This window comes from Carettochelys insculpta, chromosome 30 (genome assembly GCF_033958435.1).
Source record: "Carettochelys insculpta isolate YL-2023 chromosome 30, ASM3395843v1, whole genome shotgun sequence".
Lineage (NCBI taxonomy): Eukaryota > Metazoa > Chordata > Testudines > Carettochelyidae > Carettochelys > Carettochelys insculpta.
The window spans coordinates 14,930,992-14,954,878 of record NC_134166.1 but is presented as its reverse complement, the minus strand read 5'-3'; the positions used below and the strand labels follow the sequence as shown (position 1 = coordinate 14,954,878).

General features: G+C 60.2%; 2 protein-coding genes across 8 annotated transcripts; both read left to right on the top strand.

Moving 5' to 3' along the window:
- Positions 1-1,154: 1,154 nt before the first annotated feature.
- Positions 1,155-12,077, top strand: XRCC1 (X-ray repair cross complementing 1). Its single transcript, XM_074980599.1, has 17 exons — positions 1,155-1,251; positions 1,569-1,661; positions 2,048-2,155; positions 2,351-2,509; positions 3,312-3,392; positions 3,506-3,623; positions 3,887-4,008; positions 6,981-7,095; positions 7,365-7,599; positions 8,562-8,678; positions 8,900-8,993; positions 9,243-9,417; positions 9,509-9,563; positions 9,782-9,924; positions 10,111-10,201; positions 10,626-10,701; positions 11,021-12,077. Exons 1-17 carry the CDS (start codon positions 1,201-1,203, stop codon positions 11,132-11,134), a joined length of 1,947 nt encoding a protein of 648 aa, XP_074836700.1. The 5' UTR covers positions 1,155-1,200; the 3' UTR covers positions 11,135-12,077.
- A 6,457-nt stretch (positions 12,078-18,534) lies between these two features.
- LOC142003574 (persulfide dioxygenase ETHE1, mitochondrial-like) lies at positions 18,535-22,636 on the top strand. Of its 7 annotated transcripts, none has more exons than XM_074980639.1 (8): positions 18,535-18,666; positions 19,112-19,244; positions 19,969-20,113; positions 20,311-20,459; positions 20,680-20,809; positions 21,199-21,288; positions 21,530-21,637; positions 21,956-22,636. In XM_074980639.1, the coding sequence occupies exons 2-8, from the start codon at positions 19,137-19,139 to the stop codon at positions 22,006-22,008; spliced, it is 783 nt and encodes a 260-aa protein (XP_074836740.1). In that variant the 5' UTR covers positions 18,535-18,666; positions 19,112-19,136; the 3' UTR covers positions 22,009-22,636. The 7 variants fall into 7 exon arrangements, with proteins under 7 accessions (XP_074836740.1, XP_074836737.1, XP_074836739.1 ...); XM_074980636.1 differs by having other exon boundaries at positions 21,521-21,637; XM_074980638.1 differs by having other exon boundaries at positions 18,559-18,775; positions 21,521-21,637.
- Positions 22,637-23,887: the final 1,251 nt, after the last annotated feature.

Sequence of the window (23,887 nt, the reverse complement as noted above, 5' to 3'; positions counted from 1 at the left end):
GAGGTGTGGCTGGGCTGGCTTGGGGCCCACATGTGCAGGACAGAGAATTTCTTGGCAGAGCCCAAGAGAAAGGTCCTTGGGACCATCCCACGGCAGCGAAGGCTGAGAACTGGCCAGCTGGCTGGAATGACATCCCTGGGGCGCTGCCTTGCTGGGATCTCTGGGGCCCTGCTGCTGGGATAGAGGGGAAGGCTGGGGTGCATCTGGGGTTGGGTGGCAGACAAAGGGCTGAACGAGGGGACAGAGACGAGACGGAGGCAGCGCAGCACAGCCAAAGGTGCAAAAATCCGGAGATCCTGTAAAGATATGAGAGCTGGGGTCTGGTTATCTGCTGTCGGCTGGGGGAGCCTGGGGGCAAGGGGCAGACAGAGGGGTGTGCAGGGGGCAGATGGGACAGACGGGGCGTGCCTTTGGGACAGGAAGTGCAGATGGCGGGTGCCTAGAGATGGGAGGGACAGACGTGGGGTTCGTATTGGTCCGAGTGGTGTGTGGGGACAGGAGGGACAGACAGAGGGAGAAGCAGGGGGCTGGAGGGGCGGCCGGAGGTGCAGGTGTGGGGTGTAAGGACAGACGGAGGGGTGCGTGTGGGACAGGAGGGACGGATGGAAGAACAGGCAGCAGGGGCGTCTGATAGTGTCACTGATATTTGTATATTTAGATGATGTCACATTCTCAGGCCATTATATCCACCTGTTTTCACATACTGATGACATCACATGTGCAGCTGGTGATGTCACAAGTCGGTGACATCAGCACCCAGTGATATTACCTCACTGGTTTGATGACGTCACATCGGGACGACTGCCCATGGTGCTTTTATAGTGACATCACAATTAACAGACCGGGGCCACTTGCGCCGTCGGATGACGTCATCTGGAGCGTAGCTTCGACCTCACCTCTCCGCGCTCAACGCGGCAGGGCGCATGCGCACTACCAAGTTCCTCGCGCAGCAACCGGAGCGCATGCGCCGCGATCTAGCAGCGAACGAGCAAGAGGCGGGAAAGAGTTAAGCATGCGCAACATCTCTCGGGCGAGGTCGGGCGCTGCGCACGCGCACAACCCTCAGAGGCGCAGCGGCGCCTGCGCAGAGCGGCTCGGAGGACCGAGCGAACAGAGGGGGCCGCGCAAAAGGGTTCTACTTCCGGCAGGCGGCGGGGTTTTGCTTCCGGGTGGGGGCGGCGGCGGCGGCGGAGCGCGGTGATGCCGGAGATCGGGATTCGCCATGTGGTGTCCGCGAGCAGCGCTGACCCGGTGCGGGGCAGACCGCTCGGGGGGAGATAGGGGACACCATTGGGGTGGGTCTGGGGAATGCGGGAGAGACCATTCCGTGCCGGGGGGATCATTCCCGGCGGGGGCAGGAGACACCGGCTGATGGGGCGGGGTAGGCTTGACCATTCGGCGGGGGGGGAAGGCAGAGGGGGCGGAACTATTCCATGCAGGGGGCGGGGTGGAAGCGCCCATTCGGGAGGGAAGAGCAGCGTGGGAGGGACCATTCCTTTCCGGGGGGCGGGGCGGAAGAGACCACTCCCAGGGGGTTCCGCCCCCCTGACACCCCCACGACCCCCCAGACTCATTGCGCCGAGAACTTGCTCAAGGCGGACACGTACCGCAAGTGGAAGGCGGCGCAGCCGGGCGAGAAGCAGCTTTCGGTCATCCTGCAGGTGTGCCCCTCCCCCCCGCGACCCGGACTCCTGGGTTCTCTCCGGGGGAGGGGGGCTGGGAGCCCGGACTCCTGGGTTCTCTCCGGGGGAGGAGGGAGGGGGGCTGGGAGCCCGGACTCCTGGGTTCTCTCCGGGGGAGGAGGGAGGGGGGCGGGGAGCCCGGACTCCTGGGTTCTCTCCGGGGGAGGAGGGGAGGGCAGCTGGGAGGCCGGACTACTAGGTTCTCTTCTGGGGGTGGAATCAGGAGCTGAGTGGAGGGAGGTCTAGTAGTTAGAGTGGAGAGGCTGTGGGGTGAGGGCTCCTGGTTCCTGCAGAGGGTTGGAAGTGGGCCTCTGGGTGGGCACCACGTCCCAGGCCTATGGCTCTCTCCCCTCTTTCCATGCCAGTTTGAGAAGGAGGAGCGGATCCACAGCATTCACGTGGGCAATGAGGGCTCGGCCTTTGTGGAGGTGCTGGCTGGCAACTCTGCCTCCCCCAGTGAGCAGGACTATGAGGTGAGAGGGAGGAAGCAGTGTGTGCTGAATTTGGATGAGGGGCAGGTGGGGGTTTGGACATTTTTCAGTGACCCCCATGGGGTGTTGTCCTGTCTTGTGTCCCAGGCATCTTACCCCATAGGCCTATCCTTGGGGCATGAGAATGTTGGTGGTACAGAAGCTTTTCTAATCCCAGGGCTCCCCTGTCCCCCCTAGGTGCTGCTGGTCACCTCCTCCTTCATGTCGCCGTCGGAGAGCAAGGCCGGCACCAACCTGAACCGGGTCCGGATGTTCGGCCCAGACAAGCTGGTGAAGGCAGCGGCTGAGAAGAAGTGGGACCGGGTGAAAATTGTCTGCACCCAGCCCTACACCAAGGTGGGACCCCTCCCCACACTGGCCACCCACTCTGGTGGGAGGGATTCCCTGTAGGTGAGCGCAAGGGGCAGTGCAGGAGAGTGGTCAGAGCGTGAGCCATTGTCAGTTCACCCTGCTAAGGTGGTGTAGGGAGAGACGTTCTCTGGGGTCCAGTCTGGAGCAGGAAATAACTGTGTCCCCAGGATTCCCTATTTTGGGGTGCCTTTGGCATTGCTTTGCCTGCGCTCCTGGCCTGCTCACCCAGCCTTCTGCCCCCAGCCGAGCTCCAGGAACGCCCCACGGGCAGCGCCTGCGAATGGGGTCTTGTGCCACTCAGCGGCCTCACTCCCTGAGCTTATGAGCAGAGAGGTTGAGATACAAGCTGCGTTTTTTTCATTCCTACGCCCTTCACCCCGGCCTGTTACCTCTCCTCTCGCCTACTTGGGCTTTGAACCGTCTCTGGTACAAAACGTGCACTTCTTCTTCATGCCTTTCCCCTGCTGGCGAATGGCTGCCCGGGCGCTCAGCACCTGCGGGGGTGGCATTCGCCTGTCAGTGGGCGTTTCCCAGAGTCCGAACGGTTTTCGTAACCCCGCACAGCGATGGCTGAGAGATGTTCTGAGTTTTCAAGTGAGGCGCCGCAAGGCAGCCTTGGTACCTCATGTGCCATCGTGCTATGAAACGGAACACGGGATGCAGGGTGTATCAGTGAGGGCAGCAGGCTAAGTGTTTAGTCCAGGGGCTGGGCTGTGAGCCAGGACTCCTGGGTTCTCTCCCCAGCTCTGCCAACGAGTCACTGTCTTTCTGGATTATTTCCCTTTAGGCCTTGGCATATGGGCTGTCCTTCGTCAAGTTCCTCTCTCCACCCGAAAGCAACGAAACACAACCGAAAGCTGCCTCTCCGGTGAGTAACAGCCCTGCCGGTGCCTCCTCTCCCCCAGCCCTGCTGGTGCCCCTCAGTCCTGACCCACAGTTTGTGTAAGCCCAAGCCTCTCTCTTTCTCTCTCCTCCATCCAGAAGGTGACCAAGCTGGGCCAGTTCAAGGTGAAGGATGAGGACAGCAGTTCTGCTTCTTTGAGGCCTGGAGCCCTGTTCTTCAGCCGAGCCAGCAAACCGCTGCTCACGCCACCAAAAGGTACCAGGAACTGCTGGAGAGCAGAGGGGATTGGGGGCTAGGAGCCAGGACTCCTGGGTTCTCTGGGCGTGGGGGCTGGCGGTAAGAGCTGGGGGTTCTGTCCCCACCTGGGCGTGCAGTCCGTTTGCCCCTGGTGGCCAGGGGTGAGCGGGTTTCCAGGGCCTGTCCCTGGGCCTCAGCGATGTCTGGTTAGCTCTCTCTCTCTCCACATGCGGCTGCTGCTCATTGTGGCTGTGATGGCTCTTGTCTACCCTCTGTTGCAGCCCTGCCCACAGAGGAACCGTCCCCTAGTTACGCCACAGCCACCCTCCAGGCCAGCATGCACGCCACTGCCACTTCGTCCACGCCCACCACAGAGAAGCCCACCGCCAAGACCTCCCCCAAGGTAGGGTGCTCTCAGTTGGGCATGGCCACTCGCTCGTGGTGCTGCGGGCTGGGGCAGCAGGGGAAGAGGGTCGTTCTTGCCCCTGCCCGTGCACAGGGGGCTGTGCAGAGGGGAGGGCAGAAAAGAGCCTCATGGGATGGCTTGAAAATGCCTCCACGGAGCAGGTGACTCCAGGTGCGCGACCTGTTTGGCTTTGCAGGACCGGCTCCGGGGAACCTCGGCCCTATGTGGGTCGAGGCGGGGAGCAGAGATGTGTGAGGGGCTGCTCAGGTGGGAGAGGAGGGGTTGTCGCGAGGCAGGCTCAGCGTGGGACAGGCAAGGGGAATGTCTGTTGGGATGAGTCCCCGGGGGACACGCGGGGGGAGGGGGTGTCTCAGTCAAGACAAGTATCGGAGGGGTAGCTGTGTTAGTCTGGATCTGTAACAGCAACGAAGGGTCCTGTGGCACCTTATAGACTAACAGAAGAGTTTTGAGCATGAGCTTTTGTGAGCACAGACTCACTTCATCAGATGCTGGTCTTGGAAATCTGCAGGGTCAGGTATAAATAAGCCAGAGCAAAGGTGGGGATAACAAGGTTAGCTCAGTCAGCAAGGGTGAGGCTTACTACCAGCAGGTGATTTGGAGGTGTGAACACCAAGGGAGGGGAAGCTGCTTCTGTATTTAGCCAGCCATTTGCAGTCTTTGTTTAAGCCAGAGCTGAGGGTGTTGAATTTGCAGGTGAATTGTAGCTCAGAAATTTCTCTTTGGAGTCTGGTCCTGAAATTTCTTTGCTGTAGGATAGCTACTTTTAAGTCTGCTACTGTGTGTCCTGGGAGATTGAAGTGCTCTGCTACGGGTTTTTGTATATTGCCATTTCTGATGTCTGATTTGTGTGCGTTTATTCTTTTACGTAGAGACTGTCCAGTTTGTCCGATGTATATAGCAGAGGGGCATTGCTGGCACATGATGGCATAAATTATATTGGTAGATGTGCAGCTGAATGAATCCACGATGGTGTGGCTGATCTGGTTAGGTCCTGTAACGGTGTTGCTGGTGTAGATATGGTGCAGAGCTGGCAATGAGGTTTGTTGCATGGATGGGTTCCTGAGTTAGAGTGACTGTGGTCTGGTGTATAGTTGCTGCTTAGGATTTGCTTCAGGTTGGCAGGTTGTCTGTGGGCAAGGACTGGTCTGCCTCCCAAGGCCTGTGAAAGTGGGGGATCATTGTCCAGGATGGGTTGTAAATCCCTGATGATGCGCTGTAGAGGTTTTAGCTGAGGACTGTAGGTGATGGCTAGTGGTGTTCTGTTGGTTTCTCTCTTGGGCTTGTCCTGTAGTAAGAGGCTTCGTGGCACACGTGTGGCTCTGTTGATCTGTTTTTTCACTTCCTCAGGTGGGTATTGCAGTTTCAAGAATGCTTGGTAGAGATCCTGTAGGTGTTTCTCTGTCGGAGGAGTTGGAGCAAATGCGGTTATATCTTAGTGCTTGGCTGTAGACAATGGACTGTGTGGTGTGTCTGGGATGGAAGCTGGAGGCATGAAGGTAGGTGTAGCAGTCAGTGGGTTTACGGTACAGGGTGGTATTGATGTGTCCATCGTGTATTAGCACCGTTGTGTCCAGGAAGTGGATCTTCTGTGTGGACTGTTCCAGGCTGAGGTTGATGTTGGGGTGAAAGTTGTTGAAGTCCCGGTGGAATTCCTCCAGAGTCTCCTTCCCATGGATCCAGATGATGAAGATGTCATCACTGTAGCATAACTAGAGATGGGGTGTTAGTGGACGAGAGCTAAGGAAGCGCTGTTCCAGGTCAGCCATGAAAATATTGGCATATTGAGGGGCCATGCGGGTTCCCATAGCTGTGCCGCTGATTTGAAGGTATATATCGTCGCCAAATCTGAAATAGTTGTGTGTGAGAATAAAGTTACAGAGCTCAGCCATCAGATGTGCTGTAGCATCATCAGGGATGCTGTTCCGGACAGCATTTATTCCATCTTTGTGTGGGGTTTTGGTATAGAGAGCCTCTACATCCATGGTGGCTGGGATAGTGTTTTCTGGTAGGTCATCAATGTCTTGCAGTTTTCTCAGGAAGTCAGTGGTGTCTTGGAGATAGCTGGGAGTGCTGGTGGCACAGGGTCTGAGGAGAAAGTCCACATACCCAGACAGTCCTTCAGTGAGAGTGCCAATGCCCGAGATGATGGGGCGTCCAGGATTTCCAGGTTTGTGGATCTTGGGTAGAAGGTGGAATAGCCCTGGATGGGGCTCTAGAGGTGTGTTGGTATAAATCTGTTCTTGTGCTTGTGTAGGGAGTGTCCTGAGCAGATGGTGTAGTTTCTTAGGGTATTCCTCGGTGGGATCTGAGGAAAGTAGCCTGTAAAATCCGGTATTGGAGAGTTGTCTGGAAGCCTCCTTCTGGTAGTCAGACCTGTTCATGATGACAGTAGCTCCTCCTTTATCTGCCTCTTTGATTATAATGTCGGGGTTGTTTCTGAGGCTGTGGTTGTTTGAGTTCCGCACGACTGAGGTTGTGAGGCAAACGATGCTGTCAGTCAAGACAGGCTTTTCCTTGGGAAGATTGGCTGAAGGAATGGGGCAGGCAGGGGCAGCTGCCAGCCTGGGGGGGCTGGGAATCCCGGTGAGCCCCGGTGTCCTCACTGGACCCCATCACTGGGGACTCACAAGCTACCCACAATCCTGGGGTGTTGCAGATTGGGTTTGGTATGGGGTTCTCCTTCACTTCCTGTCTTAAAGCAGCAGCTTTGATGCCCAGCAGGGGATCCTTGTGTGAACAGCCCTGTGCCCCACCCCAGAGGAGGCTGCGTCTCAGTGCCCGGCAGGGGATCCCCATGTGAACAGCCCCATGCCCCGCCCCAGAGGTGGCTGTGTCTCCGTGCCCGGCAGGGGATCCCCGTGTGAACAGCCCACTGTCCCCCGATGGAGGAATCTAGGCAGATTGCACCATTGATGGACCAGTGCTCCAGACTCACTTTCTTTCCTCAGGATCCAGCTCCCACCAAGAGGAAGTTTGAATTCGGGAAGGAGAATTCAGCCCCTGCTCGGAAACCTGCCCCTGAGGCCCCCCACTCCACGCAGCCAGCCACCAAGAAGCCCAAAGGTAAGAGGGGGCTGGGAGCCAGGGCTCTGGGGGGACAGAGCTAGTGGCTAGAGCAGGGGAAGTGGGAGCCAGCACCCCAGGGTGCATCTTGTCTCTCTCTGTAATACACAGATCGAGGATCTCTCATTGCCTTCTGGGCTGCAGAAAGGTTGGGTGGGGGTGTGAAATCTAAGTGGAGGACACATCTGTCACTCATATGGTGGGCATTCCAGTTGGCTCAGATGTCTGTGGGCGGGGGTTAGTGTTACGCCCTCTTGCCCTCCTCCCAGCCCCTGCGCCGGCCGCCCCCTCCGCGCTGCCCCCGCGCAAGCCGCCGGTCCCCAGGAAGCAGCCGAAGGAACCGTCGCCAGAGGGGGAAGGGGAGGATTTTCATCACCTCCTGCAGGGGACGGTCTTTGTGCTGAGCGGCTTCCAGAACCCCTTCCGCTCCGAGCTGCGGGACAAGGCGCTGGAGATGGGCGCCAAGTACCGGCCCGACTGGACCCCCGACAGCACCCACCTCATGTAAGGGACACCGGCTGCCCTTTCCTGCCCAGCCCCTTGCCCTGGGGTGGTCCAGTTGTGCCCCCCAACAGTGCCCACCTCAGGTACTTCTGGCTGGCCAGGCTGCCAGCCACTCCCTGCCCAGCTGGCACTGCCCTGCTGGGCCCAAACCTGTCGGTGCCAGCTTGTCTTGTCCTCCAACCTGGTGCCAGGGCCCCGCCAGTTCGGCAGACGCAGCCCAGCCTGGACCCAGTGCATCCTGGGGAAGCCAGGGCAGGTTCAGGTCCAGGGCCAGGAGTAGAACTCCCACCAGTGTGCAGGGAATTCTGCACATGAGGCGTTAACATTCTGCGCACTGGATTTCTCAAACTGCCCCCGAGCAATCCCTCCTGTTCCCCTGGGCTGGCTGCTTATTTCCAAATACCTGTCAGCTCGTGTATCAGCGATGCCGACGGCAGCAAAACTGTCCTCCCCGGGAGCAGAGAGTTAAAGCAACCCCGAACTCCCCAGGTGTGGGGAGACGGGTAGTGGGGGAGCTGTGTGGGGCTCCCAGTGCCCAGCACCCCCAGACACCAGTCACTGGCTTCTTTCCCACCCTGCCCCGAGAGGGGCTGTGGTGCAGCCCTGCCCTTCCTCGCCCTTTGCTGGGGTCCCAGGCCCCTCCCAAGGATCATGGCACATGGGGGCAGCCTCCAGCCAGGGAGCTGGGCTCAGCAGAGTTTAGTGACCCTGGCGCCCACCAGTGGCTCTGCAGCCCCAGTTCTGCTGGGGAAACAGGAGGTCCTGCAGGAATAGCCCTGGGCCACTGCCCCAGCTGTGTGCTGTGCAAAGAACCCAGCACCTAACCACTAAACCCCACTCCCCTCCCAGAGCTGGAGAGAGAGCCCAGGAGTCCTCCCTCTATTCCTCCTCCCTCCAGACAGCTGGGAGCTGGTTCCTCTCCCTGCCCGCTGCTCTGATCTCCCTTCTGCTTCCCTCCCCAGCTGCGCCTTTGCCAACACCCCCAAGTATAGCCAGGTGAAGGGGCGCGGGGGCACCATCGTACGCAAGGAGTGGGTGCTGGACTGCCACCGGACCCGGCGGCGCCTGTCCTGCAAACGGTGAGGGGGTGGGGACAGCGGTGCTGGGGCGCCCCGGGGTGCGGCTGTTGGGGTTAGATGTGGCGCTAGATCAGGGAGAAGGGGTTCGGGGCGGCTGGAGCCGGGGTGTGGATGTCTGCTGGGGGTCACGGGGGTGGGGCGGGACCAGGGGGTCCACTTTGACCTCCCCGGGCCAGGGAGCATGGCCAGGCCTGGGGTGACCAAAGGGTGTCCCTGGGCAGGTACCTGATGGATGGGCCACCCGCCTCAGACAGCGAGGAGGAGAGCGAGGAAGAGCCACCCAACCGCCTCCACAAGACCCCCTCCCCCCGGCAGGTAGGGGGCCTTGCTCTGGGAGGGGAAGGGAGGGGAGTCTAGTGGTTAGAGCTGGGAGCCAGGACTCTTGGGTTCTCTTCCCAGCTCGTGGGCGGGAGTGGGTCAAGTGGAAGAAATGGGGGCTGGGTGCCCACACTCCTGAGTTCTCCCCCTGGTCCTGCAGTGGGGGCAGGTCTAGGTCCAAAAACCCCTGTGCCCTACATCTGCCCTGGCCCAGCACCGACCCGCCCTCGGGCCTTTCTCTTGCAGAAAGCCGGGCTGCCCAGCTCCAACCACCAGGCCAAGGTGCCCGCCAGGGCTCCGCTGCCCCAGGGCGAGTCCTCGGGGGAGGAGACAGAGCCCAGCACATCCTGGGCCAACACCAGCAACTCGCAGGCCCGGGGGGAGAGCTCCCCAGCCTCCACGGAGAGTGGGGAGCCCACAGGTAGGGAGAGAACCCAGGAGTCCTGGCCCCTGCCCAGCCCCCGCTTCCCCAGGGCCGTGTGGGGCTGGGACTGATCTTTGCTGTTCTCCAGGGGCGAGGGACAGTGGGGAAGGCGATTCTGGTGACACGGATGACGAGCTGAGGAGGTGGGTATGGCAGAGCCAAGGCGGTGGGGGGGATGGGAGAAGGCCCCCTCACGCCTCCTGGGGAGGGTCTCCAGGGTCTGTCCCCAGTGCAGGGGAGTGGGGTCTAGTGGTTAGAGCAGGAGGCAGGGAGCCACCGCTCGGGGTGGTGGCGTTTCCGCTGCTTTGGCCTGAGGGAGGACATGGCCTCCGTCCCTGGCTGACCCCTCTACCCGGCACAGGGTGGAGGAGGAGCACCGCAAGAAGCAGCAAGCGGGTCGGGAGGCGGCGCCAGTCCCGGATGATGACCCGTACGGTGGCTCCACAGACGAGAACACGGATGTGGAGGAGGCGGTGCCGGATCAACCCATCCCGGAGCTGCCTGGTACACGGCTGGGACAAGGGTCCTTCCCCCAGCCTGGCACCACCCCACTGGCTGCGGGTCTGAGCAGAGCCTGAGGGAGCCATTTCCCTCCTGGGGCAGTGAGTTACACAGGTGAACGCCGCCTGTCTCCTGCAGGGGTTCCCAGCGCCTGGCTCCTTCCTCACCCCTCCCTTTGCTCCCTTCCAGATTTTTTCACCGGCAAACGCTTTTTCCTCTATGGAGACTTCCCCACCCACGAGCGCCGCCTCCTGAATCGCTACATCACCGCGTTCAACGGGTGAGGGGCCTCAGGCCATCACAGCAGCTGCTCCCTCCACCTGTTTGGGAACCCAGGAGTCCAGGGCCAGTTCCACTGGGGGGCGGGAGGGGGTGTTACTCCTGATGGCCTCTTTGTAGTTGTCAAATTCTTCCTCATTGCTGTCAGCCTGATCTGCTGTTGGGAGGCTGTTAAACAGCTTCCACGCTCTTCCCCAGAGACAGCTGCATTTCTGTGCCTGGAGTGTGTCGCTTCAGGCAGCAAGTTTTTTAAAATCGGTGGGTGTGTGGACAGCCCATGGCTGGTGTACTCGGGGCTGCGGGTTGGGAGCGAGGTGCATGGGCAGGGCAGGGGGAGAGCTGGAGCTGGGAGTCAGGAGCAAAGGGCCCGGGGGCGGGGCTGGGGGTCAGGAGCGAGCAGTTTTCATGCTGCGGTTCTGCCCCAGGGAGGTGGAGGGCTACATGAGCGAGCGAGTGAACTACGTCATCACGGCCCAGGAGTGGGACGAGACCTTTGAGGAGGTGAGATGCTCCCAAGTTCTGTTGCTGGGGGTGGGGGGAGACCAGCATCCCCGTGTGGCTGTGTGACATCTGCCCTCCCCTGGCAGGGGCAGGGACCTGGCCAGCTCTGTGGGGGATATGAGACCTGTCACCGGTTTTTGGCAGTGGGGTGGTTTAATGGAGGCCTTTGAGCCTGGCTGCTGGGTTCTGCCCCAGCTCTGGGAGGGGGGTGGAGTCTAGTGGCTAGAGCCAAGGAGCAGGACTCCTGGGTTCTGCCCCCAGCTCACTGGGCAGCTGCTCTCCTGGTGCGGTGCTCACAGTCCCACGTCACCCCTCGCAGGCTCTGAACGACAACGCCACCCTGTCCTTCGTGCGCCCCCGCTGGATCTACACCTGCAACGAGCGCCAGCGGCTCATCCCGCACCAGCCCTACGTGGTGGTGCCACGCGCGTAGCCCCGCCCACTGGCTGGGGGGCAGGTGCGCCCCGGTGCTGGGCGCGCCGCTGGCTGTGGACGTCTCGCTGGGTGGGGGCAGTTCTAGCAGGTCTCCGTCCCAGCTGAGCCTCCGACTCTCATCCACATGGAGGGCCAGGGAGCTGGGCCCTGTGGTAGGGCTGTGTCCCCCGCCCCTCCGACTCCCTCTTCCCCCTCGTTATTCCTGCCCTGGTGCTCTGAGACACCCTCACTCCCTACCCCTGCCCTCCCCACTGCCCCCTTGAGCCAGAGCCGTCATCTTAATCCAGGATTGGCTCTGCTGCCAATGCCCCAGACAGGTTTGAACCCGTGCTACAATCATGTCCCTCCCCACGTGTGGCTGTACGTCCACCCCCCTCTCCAGCCCCCTTCTTTGCAGTTAAACCCCTGGGCGGTCTGTGACAGGGAGGGGGTCCCTGGGGGCTGTGTTAGATGCTCAACCCCAGAGAACTTACAGATTCCCCTGAGTGCAGGAAAACTTTTGCTTCCTGCATCACTGGCTGGCAACAGGGCCCTGGGGAGGGACCCCTCGCTCTGAATTTTCACCAGCCGCAGGTTTGCAGGGAGGAGCGGGTGGGTGAAAACAGGTGCCAGGCAAAGCCACAGCTCTGGGGCATTTCCTTACCTCTCTTGCTGCTCTGGTTCATGCTGGTGGGAGAGGACCAAGGGCGGGGTCGGGGGCCTGGCCAGTTTCAGTCCCACTTGCTGGTCAGTTTCAGGCTGGGGGAGGGGATGAGGTGGGTGTGTCTGTTCAGAGTCAGTCCCACTCCTTGGTCAGTTTCCCAGTAGTCTGGATGGATGGATGGTTGTCCCTCCCCCACCCCTTTTCCTGCCCCAGGAGCTGGGCGGCTCTTTGTATTTGCAGGGGACAAGGCTCTTTTTTACACTGTTTTCTTGAGTGAAATAAACAGCTTTCCAGTGCATCTTGGTTGAATACCCCATTAACGGGGCTGGGCTGGTTTTGCTGCAGCCTGGCCTGGCCCCTTCCCCTGCTGAATTTAGGGTCCCCTGCCTCCCACTGCAGCTGGGCAGTGGCCTTATCATAGGGCTTGAGGGCTGGGATGTTCGGGACACCCCTTCCCCACCCCGGGGCTCTTTGGAAGATGTGCTGCAGAGTTCCTAGTTCTCTGCCCCACTGGAGCCCCATTGCCCACCTGCCCCAAGAGCTGCCAGTCACCATGAGCACCTGTGCCCCCTTCTGCCCCCCACTTGTTCAGGAAGCAGTTCCAGGAAGCTGATGGGGGTCGGGGGGGTGTCATCTCACTCTCCAGGCCCAACTGGGGCTGGATTGCCATGCAGGCTACATCCTCTGCTGCCCAGCAGTTCCCTGCTCCTGTGGAGTTGTAACCTCTCTGAGCTCCTGATAGGGGCGTGGCCCGTCCTAATTAAACCACTTAGTGAGCCTAGCCACAGAGCCTAACCCCACAGCCACCAGGGAGCAGCAGCAGTGAAGCAGGGGGCCTGTGGCTGAGCTTGTGGGGAAGGGAGCCCAGGCTGGTGGCAGGGGACTGGGGCTATAATGGAGGGGCATGTGCAGAGCTGGAGTCGAACTTCCTGGGGGTGAGGTTCTAGAGCACCCTGTGCTGTGGGGGAATCCGGATTCTCAGAGTGCTGTGTGTAAGGGGTGGGGGCCAGTCACCCTGCCAGCAGAGGATGGACACTCAGGCCTTTTTTTTTTTTTTTTTTTTAAATAAAAGACAACTGTACAAAGAAAATGTTATCCCTTCCCTGCCCCTGGTGTATGTGAGGAGGGCTCCAGCCTCAGCCACTGATGCGATACACTGGACAAAGTGTCTGTACACAGGCCGATCCTCGCTCCTCCCCCAGGATGGGCAGCTGGGCTGCGCTGCCTGGGGGGGGCCTGCCCCTTCTGAACAGAGCCTTTGAGCTTGCTTCCCCAGCTCCCTGCCGAGGCGTCTCCTTGTGCGGTGTTTGTGCAGAATCTGGCACGGTGGAGACCTCGGTCCTGCTGCGCAGTCACAAACCAGGCTGAGCGCAAGGGGAGCTGGGGCTGAAAGTTGCTGTAGAAATAACGGGTCATCCTAGGTGCAGCTCACAACTCTAGACCAACCTCAGCCCTCAATCCACTGCCGTCCCAACAAGACATGGGGATCCAGAGCTGGGGGGATGATGGGGGGCTGGTCCAGGGGGCGAGAGTGGCTGGCGCTGGGTAGAGCAGGGGGAGGAGGGACTGGGTCTTTCCCCTCTCAGGGCCTCTGGCTCCCCTACGGTTCCTGGGATTGTATTGGATCACAGGCCCTCCTTGCTGAAAGTTAAATTAGTGATAAAGGTCCCACCGCACCCACCCAATGGAATGAGACACCCAGGGTGGCACGTCCTCTCTGCCACTCTCTTTCCGCTGGTTCGTTTCACTCTCATCCACAGAGCACCTTGCGATTTTTGTTCCTGACCCATTTTCACCAGGTTACAATCATTGGGAAGTGACAGGTGACCAACTGTCACCAAAGAGCCATAACTAGCCTGTCTGTGCTGTTGCAAATGTACAGCAGTCATTAGGTGCTAAGTGTATAATTAGACCTGACAATTTGAGTTCATATAATTTTTGACAGTTAATATCAATGAATTGCTCCCTGTCGTGGGAAGTGAGGGACAGTGCCACGGCAGGGCCGGCCGGCCGGTAATTATTACTGGCTGGCAATGAAAGCTATCACTTTATAACCATTGAAATGTGCCCTGTCAACACAAAAGCCAACAGCCTGAAGTCCATCGCTGCCCCTTTCCCAAGCAGGGCTGGCCTGGACATTTGAGCTGCGTCTACACGTGCACGCTACTTCGAAGTAGCGGCACCAACTTCGACGTTAGGCGGCGAGACGTCGAAGTCGCTAACCTCATGAGGAGATAGGAATAGCGCCCTACTTCGACGTTCAACGTCGAAGTAGGGACAGTGTAGACGATCCGCGTCCCGCAACGTCGAAATTGCTGGGTCCTCCATGGCGGCCATCAGCTGGGGGGTTGAGAGATGCTCTCTCTCCAGCCCCTGCGGGGCTCTATGGTCACCGTGGGCAGCAGCCCTTAGCCCAGGGCTTCTGGCTGCTTCTGCGGCAGCTGGGGATCTATGCTGCAGGCACAGGGTCTGCAACCAGTTGTCAGCTCTGTGTATCTTGTGTTGTTTAGTGCAACTGTGTCTGGGAGGGGCCCTTTAAGGGAGCGGCTTGCTGTTGAGTCCGCCCTGTGACCCTGTCTGCAGCTGTGCCTGGCATCCCTATTTCGATGTGTGCTACTTTGACGTGTAGACGTTCCCTCGCTGCGCCTATTTCGATGTTGGGCTGAGCAACGTCGAAGTTGAACATCGACGTTGCCGGCCCTGGAGGACGTGTAGACGTTATTCATCGAAATAGACTATTTCGATGTTGCAACATTGAAATAAGCTATTTCGATGTTGGCTGCACGTGTAGACGTAGCCTTGGATTCTTGGTGGTCAGGTGTTGACTTATCGACATTTATTGATCAAAGCTGACTCATTCGCAGGCCAGGTGTGATGCTCACGGTTGCACAGGCAATCTGTGCCTTTCAGTAAAGTATTAATAATTAACACAATCGAGCGGTAATCTCATTTCATTGGCAAAGCCCCATAGTCAGCCTGACGCCAGCACCCCCCGGCAGGACACTGGGGAACTCGGCGCGGCAGAGCCGGAAAGGGACACAGCCCAGAAAGGAGAGGAGAGGCGTGATCTGCGTTTGGAGGCCGGCTGTCACCGTGACGAGTCAGATCTGCAAGGTGGTTATCGGCCCTGCGGGGCATGGGGCTGTGCATGCAGGAGGCAACGGGAAATAAAATCTCTTCACTGGACCCTGGGGATAGCAGAGACAAATTGTGCCCAGAATGAATGAATTAGGGGAAGGGAGAGGTTGGTACCGACTTGAGCCATGGAGGGAACCCACGGGTGGAGACTTGGCTGGTGCAACAATCAGCCGAACAGCCAGACACAGGGGTCCATTTAGCCGTGTTGGAAGAAGGCTGCCAGATGCCGGCGCCCCATGATCAGCAGCATGAGAAATCGCTCTGAGAGGGGAATGGAGAGCAGCAACCCCAGCGCAACCAGACCGAGGCCAGGCACAAACTCCATCGTTGCTCAGCAGGCAGAGAAAGTCGCCCTGGAGTTTAACAGAGGGCACCCGCCAATTTCCAAGGAACAATTGGTAAGTGCTAATAATGCACCGGTGAGACCATAAAGCCCTGTGTACTGGGTAATGTCTGCACCTGTCACTAGTTTATCATTAAAATATAAAGTGTTTTCAATTATACAAAGTTATCACTTCCTGGGTAGTTGTTAGAAATGATACTGTTTACCAAATAACATGCACCTTCTGCTTTCTAATGCGTTTATTTTTGTGACATGTTACTGGCTGGCAATGAAAGCTCTCTAAGCTAATTATCTAGTTAGCTAATCACTAAGTATTTAATTTTAATTAGTAATTATGATACCACTTCCAGTAACTGTATTGTTGATTAACATACATTAGAGAAGGTGTAAGGGTAAACATGGCCCCGGCTGAACCCAGGGCCCCGTTACGTTAGGTGCCAGCCGAACCGCAGCCGAGATCCGGGCCAGGATGCCCTCCGCGTGCACTCAGCGGTGGTGTGTGCGCCGAGGCGGGCGCGGGCGCGGCCGGGCACCCCCAGTACGAACACGGGCGGCGGACTCGGCCGGGCAGCGCTGACTTTCCCCGGGGCCGGGCGTTAATAGCGCGGGGGGGGGGGAATCCCCTGGGGAGTCCCCACGGGGCGGACGCAGCAGAACTCACCCAGGAGGGAAGGAGCGGGGGACGGGGGGGAAGCGAACGCTGGATTGTACCAAGTGCTCTCACGGGGGTGCGCGAGCGTTTCCCCCTCGGGCACCCAGATGGTTCCTCTCCCCAGCACCGGCTGATGGCGAGGGCCGAGGGATAAACTTCCTCGTACGCAAAGCACTCTGGCTGTTCTTTCTGGAAGTCTCCACCCCCACCCGGCAGCAGGCTGTTCCGGGGTGGTTCCCCCTTCCAGGCGCACGGGGTTGGTTGGTTCTCGTCGGGGCTCCCAGGAGCCACTGGGCTGTACAAGAGGAGGGGTTTGTTTGTGGCAGACTGTCTGGGACGCGCAGTGTGTTTATTGTAGGGTCTCCTGTGCGCACTGGTGTGTTTGTTTTCTGTAGGGTCCCTCATTCGCACCCGAGCTGCAGACATCATGCATCGCTCTTTGGCTCCCTTGGGAGAGCTGGGGCGATGCACGCGCCTTTGTTATTGTAGGGTCTCGCCAGAGATCGATGGCGGACGGCTCAGGCCAAGGTTATTGCTGCAGGGTTGTGTAGGGGCTCCGGGTGACTCCACAACCGTTTACTGTAGGGTCGGCCACCACACTGGCACCGCACCTTTGGGTTTGTTACTCTAGCGTGTTGCTCTCTGACCTCAGTGCTTTGGGCCTTGAATTTTATTTTGTTTTCTGTAGGAAAATACACTTGATGGAGCAGATAATACAGAAAATACTCCCTAGGAAATGGGGCGAGGGAGAGAAGGCTCTGACCACTAGATCCCACTCTACACCCAGAGCTGGCAATAGACTCCAGGGGCCCGGCCCCCAGCTGTAGCACCCGAAAGCCACTCAGCTGCTTCTTGGAAAGTACCCCCTGCCCCCAGGATTGGACCCAGGGGAGCAATTAGGCTGAATGCTAGAGAGCTGGAGGTAGCCCTGGCTGGACAGTGCCCCAGGCTTCTGGGCAAGCAGGGGGAATTCCCCTGAGGGTCAGCAGCGCCCGGAGAAGCCTGGGAGTGAGAATTTTGCCTGCTGCAGCTATCTCCACCTATGACAGCTGAAACGAGGGCAATGTTCAGTGCTGAAAGGGAGGCAGGGTTTAGACTGGTGGGAAGCCAGGACTCCTGAGTTTGTCTCGCCAGCTCTGAGAGGGGAGTGGCATCTCGTGATTAGAGCTGGGCTGGGTGGCTGGTAACTAGGATTCCTGAGCTTTATTCCTTTCTCTCCCCTTTGCACCATGGCATCAGCTGGTCAATCGCCCCCCCACCTCACCTGCAATAGGGTTCCCTGCCCCACCGGCAGCCCAGCAGGAATTACCCTCTCCCCAGCTCTGTACCCAGCCCCGTGAATGTCCCAGCCCAGTCCCAGCCTGCTCCCTGGGGCCCAAAATCACCCTCCCTGCTGCCCCGGTAACCACATTGTTGCCAGGACAGCATGATCGCATCTTCCCCCAGGGCTGGCAGTGTGGCTGCATGGGATGTGCCCATCTCTGGTGCAGTGATCTGTGAATAACTCACCCGTGGGCCGTGAGCATCTGGCCATTTTCACATATCAGACCCTGATGGGCTCTCATTTTGGTCATTAAAAGCAGATGGAGTGTTACTCCTCGTTGCTGCCATACCTGAGTCAGTGACTGCCTGCTGGTTTTGCTGGGTATGTTGCTGTCTGTTTATTTTGGTCTGACAACAGGTTGGTAGGTGTTCTGCATAAAAATACTGTTTGCTGATCCCTGGTCTCAAAAAGTTTAAGAAATGCTGCACTAGAGAACCAAGGAGTCCTGGCTCCCGGCCCCCTGCTCTGACCACCAGCCCCCCACAGTGCCAGGGTCAGAACCCTGTAGACTTTCCCTCTAAGCCAGTAGCCCCGCTCCCCTCCCAGAGCTGTGGGGAGAGAAACCAGGAGTCCTGGCTCCCACCCTGCCACACCCCTTTACCACTGGAGCTCATGTCTGGGGTGAGGCTGGGAGTCATGACTTGTGCCCTCTGTACCAAGTCCATATTGCCAAGACTATAAACAATGAAATCACCCTCTCCCTCCCATTTAACCCCTTGTACCCAAATCCCAGGCGCTGAGCTACCCCGGGAAGGGGGGGGTGTCTAACCCTCTCCCACCTGGCGGGAGCCTGGTGCAAGGAAAGGGTTGGCAGGTGAAGTGTTAATCGCAGCTGCTCCTTTGGCAAAGTGCAGAGACCAGCCAGCCAGGAATCTTTCACGGCAGAGAACCCAGGGGTGCTAGTTGCCAGTCCCACCTGCTCTAAACACTGGACTCCCCTCCCCGAGCTGGGGAGAGAACCCAGGAGTCCTGCGCGCCCCCCCCCCCCACCTGCTCTAACCACTAGACTTCACTTCTTTTCCTGAGCTGGGGGGAGAACCCAGCAGTCCTGCGGGGCCCACCCTCCCCGCTCTAACCACTATACATCACTTCCTTCCCTGAGCTGGGGGGAGAACCCCAGTCCAGGCCCCGCCCACTCCTCCCTTCCTACTAGGCAACGCTGCCTCCCCGTGCGGGGCGCTTGTGGGGTTATTGCATAGGCTGACCAGGAAATGCAACTACCAGCGGGGGAGGAGTCCTGCGGAATGGACCAATCAGGACACGCTGTGCGGGGGAGGGGGGGCGTGTGACCTTCATTTGTGCATTTAAAGGGGACGCGGTTAGCAGCTGTGGGCCCGGTGTTGTGCTCTTTGCCATGGGGCTGCTAACGGGTCTCGGGAGACGCTCCCATAACAAACCAGTGCAGCGAGCTGCGGGGGAATAACTCGCTAGTGCGTGAGGTGCCAAGGAGGGGTGTGCACGTGTGTGCACTGTGAGGCTGAGCGAGGGGCCTCTGCCTGTGCTGTCGCCCAGCCTGTGTTGAGCTGCATCCCTGGCACTGTGCGTGTGTTGTGTTCTCGGGAGTGTGTGTGTCTGGGAGAGAGACTCGTGTGAGTATCCGGAGCCCTGTGTGTAACGGTGTCGCTGTGTGTGTGTGTGTGTGTCCTTTCCCCGGATCGTGTGTGTGTTGTTTTTCCCTAGCGCGTGTGCACCTCTGTGTTACCCCCCCCCCCGTGTGTGTGCGCGCGCGCATTACCCTGCTCTCGGGGTTGTGGGGTGTCTCTTGTCACCCAGACCGACGACCCCCTCCCCCACTTGCGCCTGGCCCTTTAAGGCTCTCCGCCCCGCCCCCTCCGCCCTCCCCCACTCCGACATTTAAAGGGTCCGACCCCACAGCGGGAACCAGCGCCGCGCCCGAGCCATGTGGCTGTCCCGGAGCGGCCCGGTGGTGGCTGCTGCCCGCCGCGCCCTGCCCTTGAGATCCTACTGCGTCCACCGCGCCCAGCGCCAGGGGCTGCTCTTCCGGCAGGTGAGCCCCGGTCTGGGCCTGGACGCCTGGGTTCCCCCCAGCTCTGGGAGGGCAGTGGGGGCTGGTGGTTAGGGCGGGGGTGTGGCTGGGAGGCAGGACTCCTGGGCGCTCTCCCTGGCTGCCGGGGGGCTGGTGCTTACAGCAAGGGACTGGGAGCCAGGACGCCTGAGCTCTCCCCAGCTCTGGGAGGGGAGTGATGTCAGATGGTCAGAGCAGGGGGTGGGACTGGGAGCCAGGACGCCTGAGTTCTCCCCAGCTCTGGGAGGGGAATGGGAGCCAGTGGTTAGAGCAGGGAAGGGGTGGGGTGTGTCTGGGAGCTAGAACTCCCGGCTCTTCTCCCTAGAAGGAAGTGCTGGCTGTCAGGAGCTCTCAGCCCAGGTTATGGCTGGGGTGAGCTGATTATTACCCCGGGTGGTGCTATGACTTCCCCCTCCCAGCTGTACGACTCTGGCTGCCTGGTCTGCTCCCAGGGCAGGGGATCTGCAGCTTTCCCATCTCAGCCCTGGGGCATGGGCTGGCCAGGAGGCAGGCTAGTCAGCTGGCTGCCTTGGCACAGCAACCCCTGGCAGGGAGCCTGGAGCTGGGAAGGAGGTGCAGGAGGGTGGTGGAGCAGAATGGATTGTGAAAGACTTTGTGGGTGGAACCCAGGGGTCCTGGCTCCCAGCCTCTGCACTAACCACTAGACCCCACTCCCCGTTGGTGCTGAGTGCGTCTCTCTGCCCAGCTGTTTGAGCCCAAGAGCTGCACCTACACCTACCTGCTCGCGGACCGGCAGACCAAGGAGGCGATCCTGATTGACCCGGTGCTGGAGATGGCTAAGCGGGATGCGGAGCTGGTGCGGGAGCTGGGTCTCAATCTGCTGTATGCAGGTGAGAGCAGCGCTGCGGGGAGTAGCTCAATGGGGCAGGGACTAGGACATGGGGCCTTTACCATCGGAGGGTGGGGGGAAAAAGGGGGAGCTGGCCCCAGCCCCAGTCCAGCCACATGGGGGCACTGGCTGGCATGGGGCAGGGGTGGGGAGTGGGGCAGGGTCCTGTCTGTAGCTCCCTCGTTCTGCCCCCTGCAGCCAACACCCACTGCCATGCCGACCACATCACGGGCACCGGGCTGCTGAAGAAGCTGCTGCCGGGCTGCCGCAGTGTGATCTCCAAGGCCAGCGGGGCCCTGGCTGACGTCCACATCCATGAGGGCAACACCCTGGAATTTGGGGCCTTCGTAAGTCCCTGGGGCTGGGGCCCGGACTCCTGGGCTCAGCTCTGGGTGCTGAATGGGGTCCGAATGGGGGAGCTATGAGCTAGGACTCCTGGGTTCTCTCACTTGCTCTGTGAGGGCAGTGGTGTCTAGTAGTTAGAGCCAGGGGGTGGGGAGGTGAGGTGGGAGCCAGGAATCCTGGGTCCCATTGATGGGTCATGTCACTGGCTTCCCCCATCTGCAGACCTTGGAAGCCCGCGCCACCCCCGGACACACGGATGGCTGCCTGACCTACGTGCTCAATGACCAGAGCATGGCCTTCACGGGGGATGCACTGCTGATCCGGGGCTGTGGCCGCACCGACTTCCAGCAGGGTGAGGCGCCCGGGGGTGCGGCGAGGGTGGTGATGGGTTATCATGGGGACAGGAGGGGAGCGGCTGTACCACATCCTTTGCCTATGAATGTGGCTGCTCTGACCTTTGGTGGCATTTCCAGGTGGTGCCCAGTGGCTGCCATGGTGATGGGGGTGGGGATTGTTTCTAAGCTGGTTGCTGTGGGGACGGACAGAGCAACTCTGGGTCCACTTGCTAGTTACCATGGCTTTGGGGAATGTGGCAACTGGTTGCCTTAGGGATGGATGATCTTGGCCCCTGGCCAGTGTGTGGGTGGGGATGTGTCTGTCGCAGGGCAGTGATGAGGGTGGCATGCTGGGGGCTTTGGCTGTGGCCCCTCCCATGGTAACCAGGTCTCCCTCCCCCGCCAGGCTCCCCGGAGACCCTGTACCGCTCCGTGCACGAGAAGATCTTCACACTCCCCGGGGACTGCCTGGTCTACCCCGCCCACGACTACACGGGTGAGGCCGCCTGCGGCAGGGGGTGGGGGTGGTCAGTGTCGGCCCTTGTGCCCTAGGGGGCGCTGCGGTCTGGGGCTGTCCCCGCGGTCATGCCCCGGCCAGGCACTAGGGGGCGCTGCGGTCTGGGGCTGTCCCTCTCTTCGTGCCTCGGCTGGGCACTAGGGGGCGCTGCAGGGTGGGGAGCAGATGTGGGGTCCCCCTGCGGGCGCTGCTGCTCATGTGCCCCCTGCAGGCCAGACAGCCTCCACGGTGGAGGAGGAGAGGACCCTGAACCCCCGACTGACCCAGAGCCTGGAGGCCTTTGTCCAGCTGATGAACAACCTGAACCTGTCCCAACCTGAACAAATTGGTGAGCCGGGGAGGAGGCGGGAGGACTAGTGATTGGTGCAGGGGCTGGGTGCCAGGACTCCTGCATTCTCTCCAGTGCTCCCTGGAAGCTGAGCAGGGGGGCAGCTGCCCAGGAGAGACTCAGGTGCTGGTGACTGATCAGCAGAGCGCCCAGGCCTGGCCGCCCATGTGTCTGGGGGTGGGGCACACAATAAAATTTACATCCCCCACCCGCCTGTAAAGGTGGGGTGGGACCACTGGCTCTCCAGCTGGTGGGGGTGTTCAGCTGGTGCTCCCCCCACCCCTGCCTAATGTGTCTCCCTTTCTCCCTCCTCTGCAGTCTTTGCTGTCCCAGCGAACCTGAGGTGTGGGATCCAGGATGCAGCCACTTAGGGCTGCCCTTACTATGGCTTGCCACCGGCCATGGCCTCGCCGCGACCCACCTGGAGGGGACAGGTCCTGGGGCGGGGCTGTGCCTGGCTCTGACTCGTACTCTGGTCCCTGTCCTTTAAGCAATATCTGGGGGTTCCCTTGCGCTGGTCCTGGCTGAGCGGTTGCATTCCTTAGCTTCTCCTGCTCCCTGATGAGTGGTTTTCGTCAGTGGCAGCTGCCCCGACCCCCTGCTCTGCCCCCCAGCCTGGCCTCAGGGCATCTGCATTTTCCTCTGGCTTCATGTGGGGCTGGGGGTCCTCCTAGCAGGCAGAGAGCTGCCCTGCCCTGTGCCTGCAGTGGGGCAAGCAGGGCCCCCATGGGCTCAGAGGGGAGGTCTGGACAAGGCCCCTCTGCCCTGGGTGGGGATAATGGGGTGCTCTAGCCCCCTCTGCTTCCTGGCTGGGGCCTGAGCTTCCCCCTCCTGCTGCACTCCCTTTACTTGCTGGTTGCACTCGCTGGTCTTTCTCCTGCTGCTGGGTGGGGGATGGAGCTGGAAGGGGACAGGGACAGGGACAGGGCCCCCCCGTGAACGTGTGGTTGGAAATGAGCCACTGCCCCTGTGGAGAGAATAAAGGTGTGTTGGAGCCTTGGACTGAGTTCTCTGGCTGAGCCGGGGGGGCTGGGGTGATGGATTCCCAGGGCTGGTGTTTTACCCCCAGGGCCTGCTACAGGGCCCTGCTCCCCTACTTTTCCCAGCCTCCTCCCTGGGTTTGCTCTCCCCAAGGGGCCTCAGCCCCTGCCCCCCCCAATAGCAGTAGGAGCCTGCATGGGGCTGGGACACAGGGAAGGAGATGCGGTATCCACGCTCCACCTGCCGTCCTCCTGTCCTGCTATTTTCCCTTGTTTCCTCCCCCCAGGAAGGGGTGCACCCTGGTCACCCTGCTCTGCCCTATGCCCCCTGACTCCCGGAACCAGGTGCAGCATGGGTGGGGGTGGGGCTTTGTCCCAGCTGGGCAAGTCGGGGGGGGGAAGATTTTTCTGTGAGGGGGCTCCATGGGGGTGCTGCCCCCTTAAGGCTGCAGCACTGGGAGGAGTGGGGGGGGCATAGGGCACAGGGTTGTAGGCTGGGCCACTGAGCATGCTGGGAAGGGGTGGGGCTATAAAAGGGGAGGCGATGAGTGGACAAACAGCTGGGAACCTCCTTTTCCTGCTGGGGTGATAGTGCACTACTGTGTGGGTGCAGAATTCATGTCCCCCATGGACTCTGGGGGGGGTCTCCCTGCAGCAGCATCGATTCTGCTGGGAGGCTACAAGAGAGGCCACAGGCCCCTCCCCAGGCGCTGCTGAGCAGCCGCAGCCAGGAGCGGTGGAAATCTGGGCGTGCCAGCTGCTCCCTCACACGCTTGTGCAGGCCCTTGTGCTGGGAGCAGTCTCACTGCTGTGTGTGCTCCAGTGTGATCCCACCTCTGTGCCGCCAGGGGCCTGTGCACCCCCCTGGGAGGCAGTCCAGTACACACCGCGGGGCTGCGTCACCACACCCAGTCTGCAAGAGCTGGGGATGACGAGCCGGGGGGGCCTGACCCCATGCGAAATTCATTCTGCACAGGCAGGGCCCCCTTCAGGAGCTGGGGTTCTCCAGGGGTCAGGTCCCCTGCCGTGCTTGGGCCTCTGGGGGCAGGGCTGGCAGGGAAGGGGGTCAGAGATGGTCTTGGGGGGGGCTGTTGGAGGCTCCCCTAGTGAGATGCCACAGGGGTGCAGGGCTTTCTGGCCTGCTCCACAGCTGGGGCTTGTCTGCCCTGTTCCGGGCTCACCGCCAGGCAACGAAGGACCCTCGTGCAGCTGCTGCTTCCAGCCCCTGACTTCAGAGAGATTAACATGGGTTAATTAGGGGAACCTGACA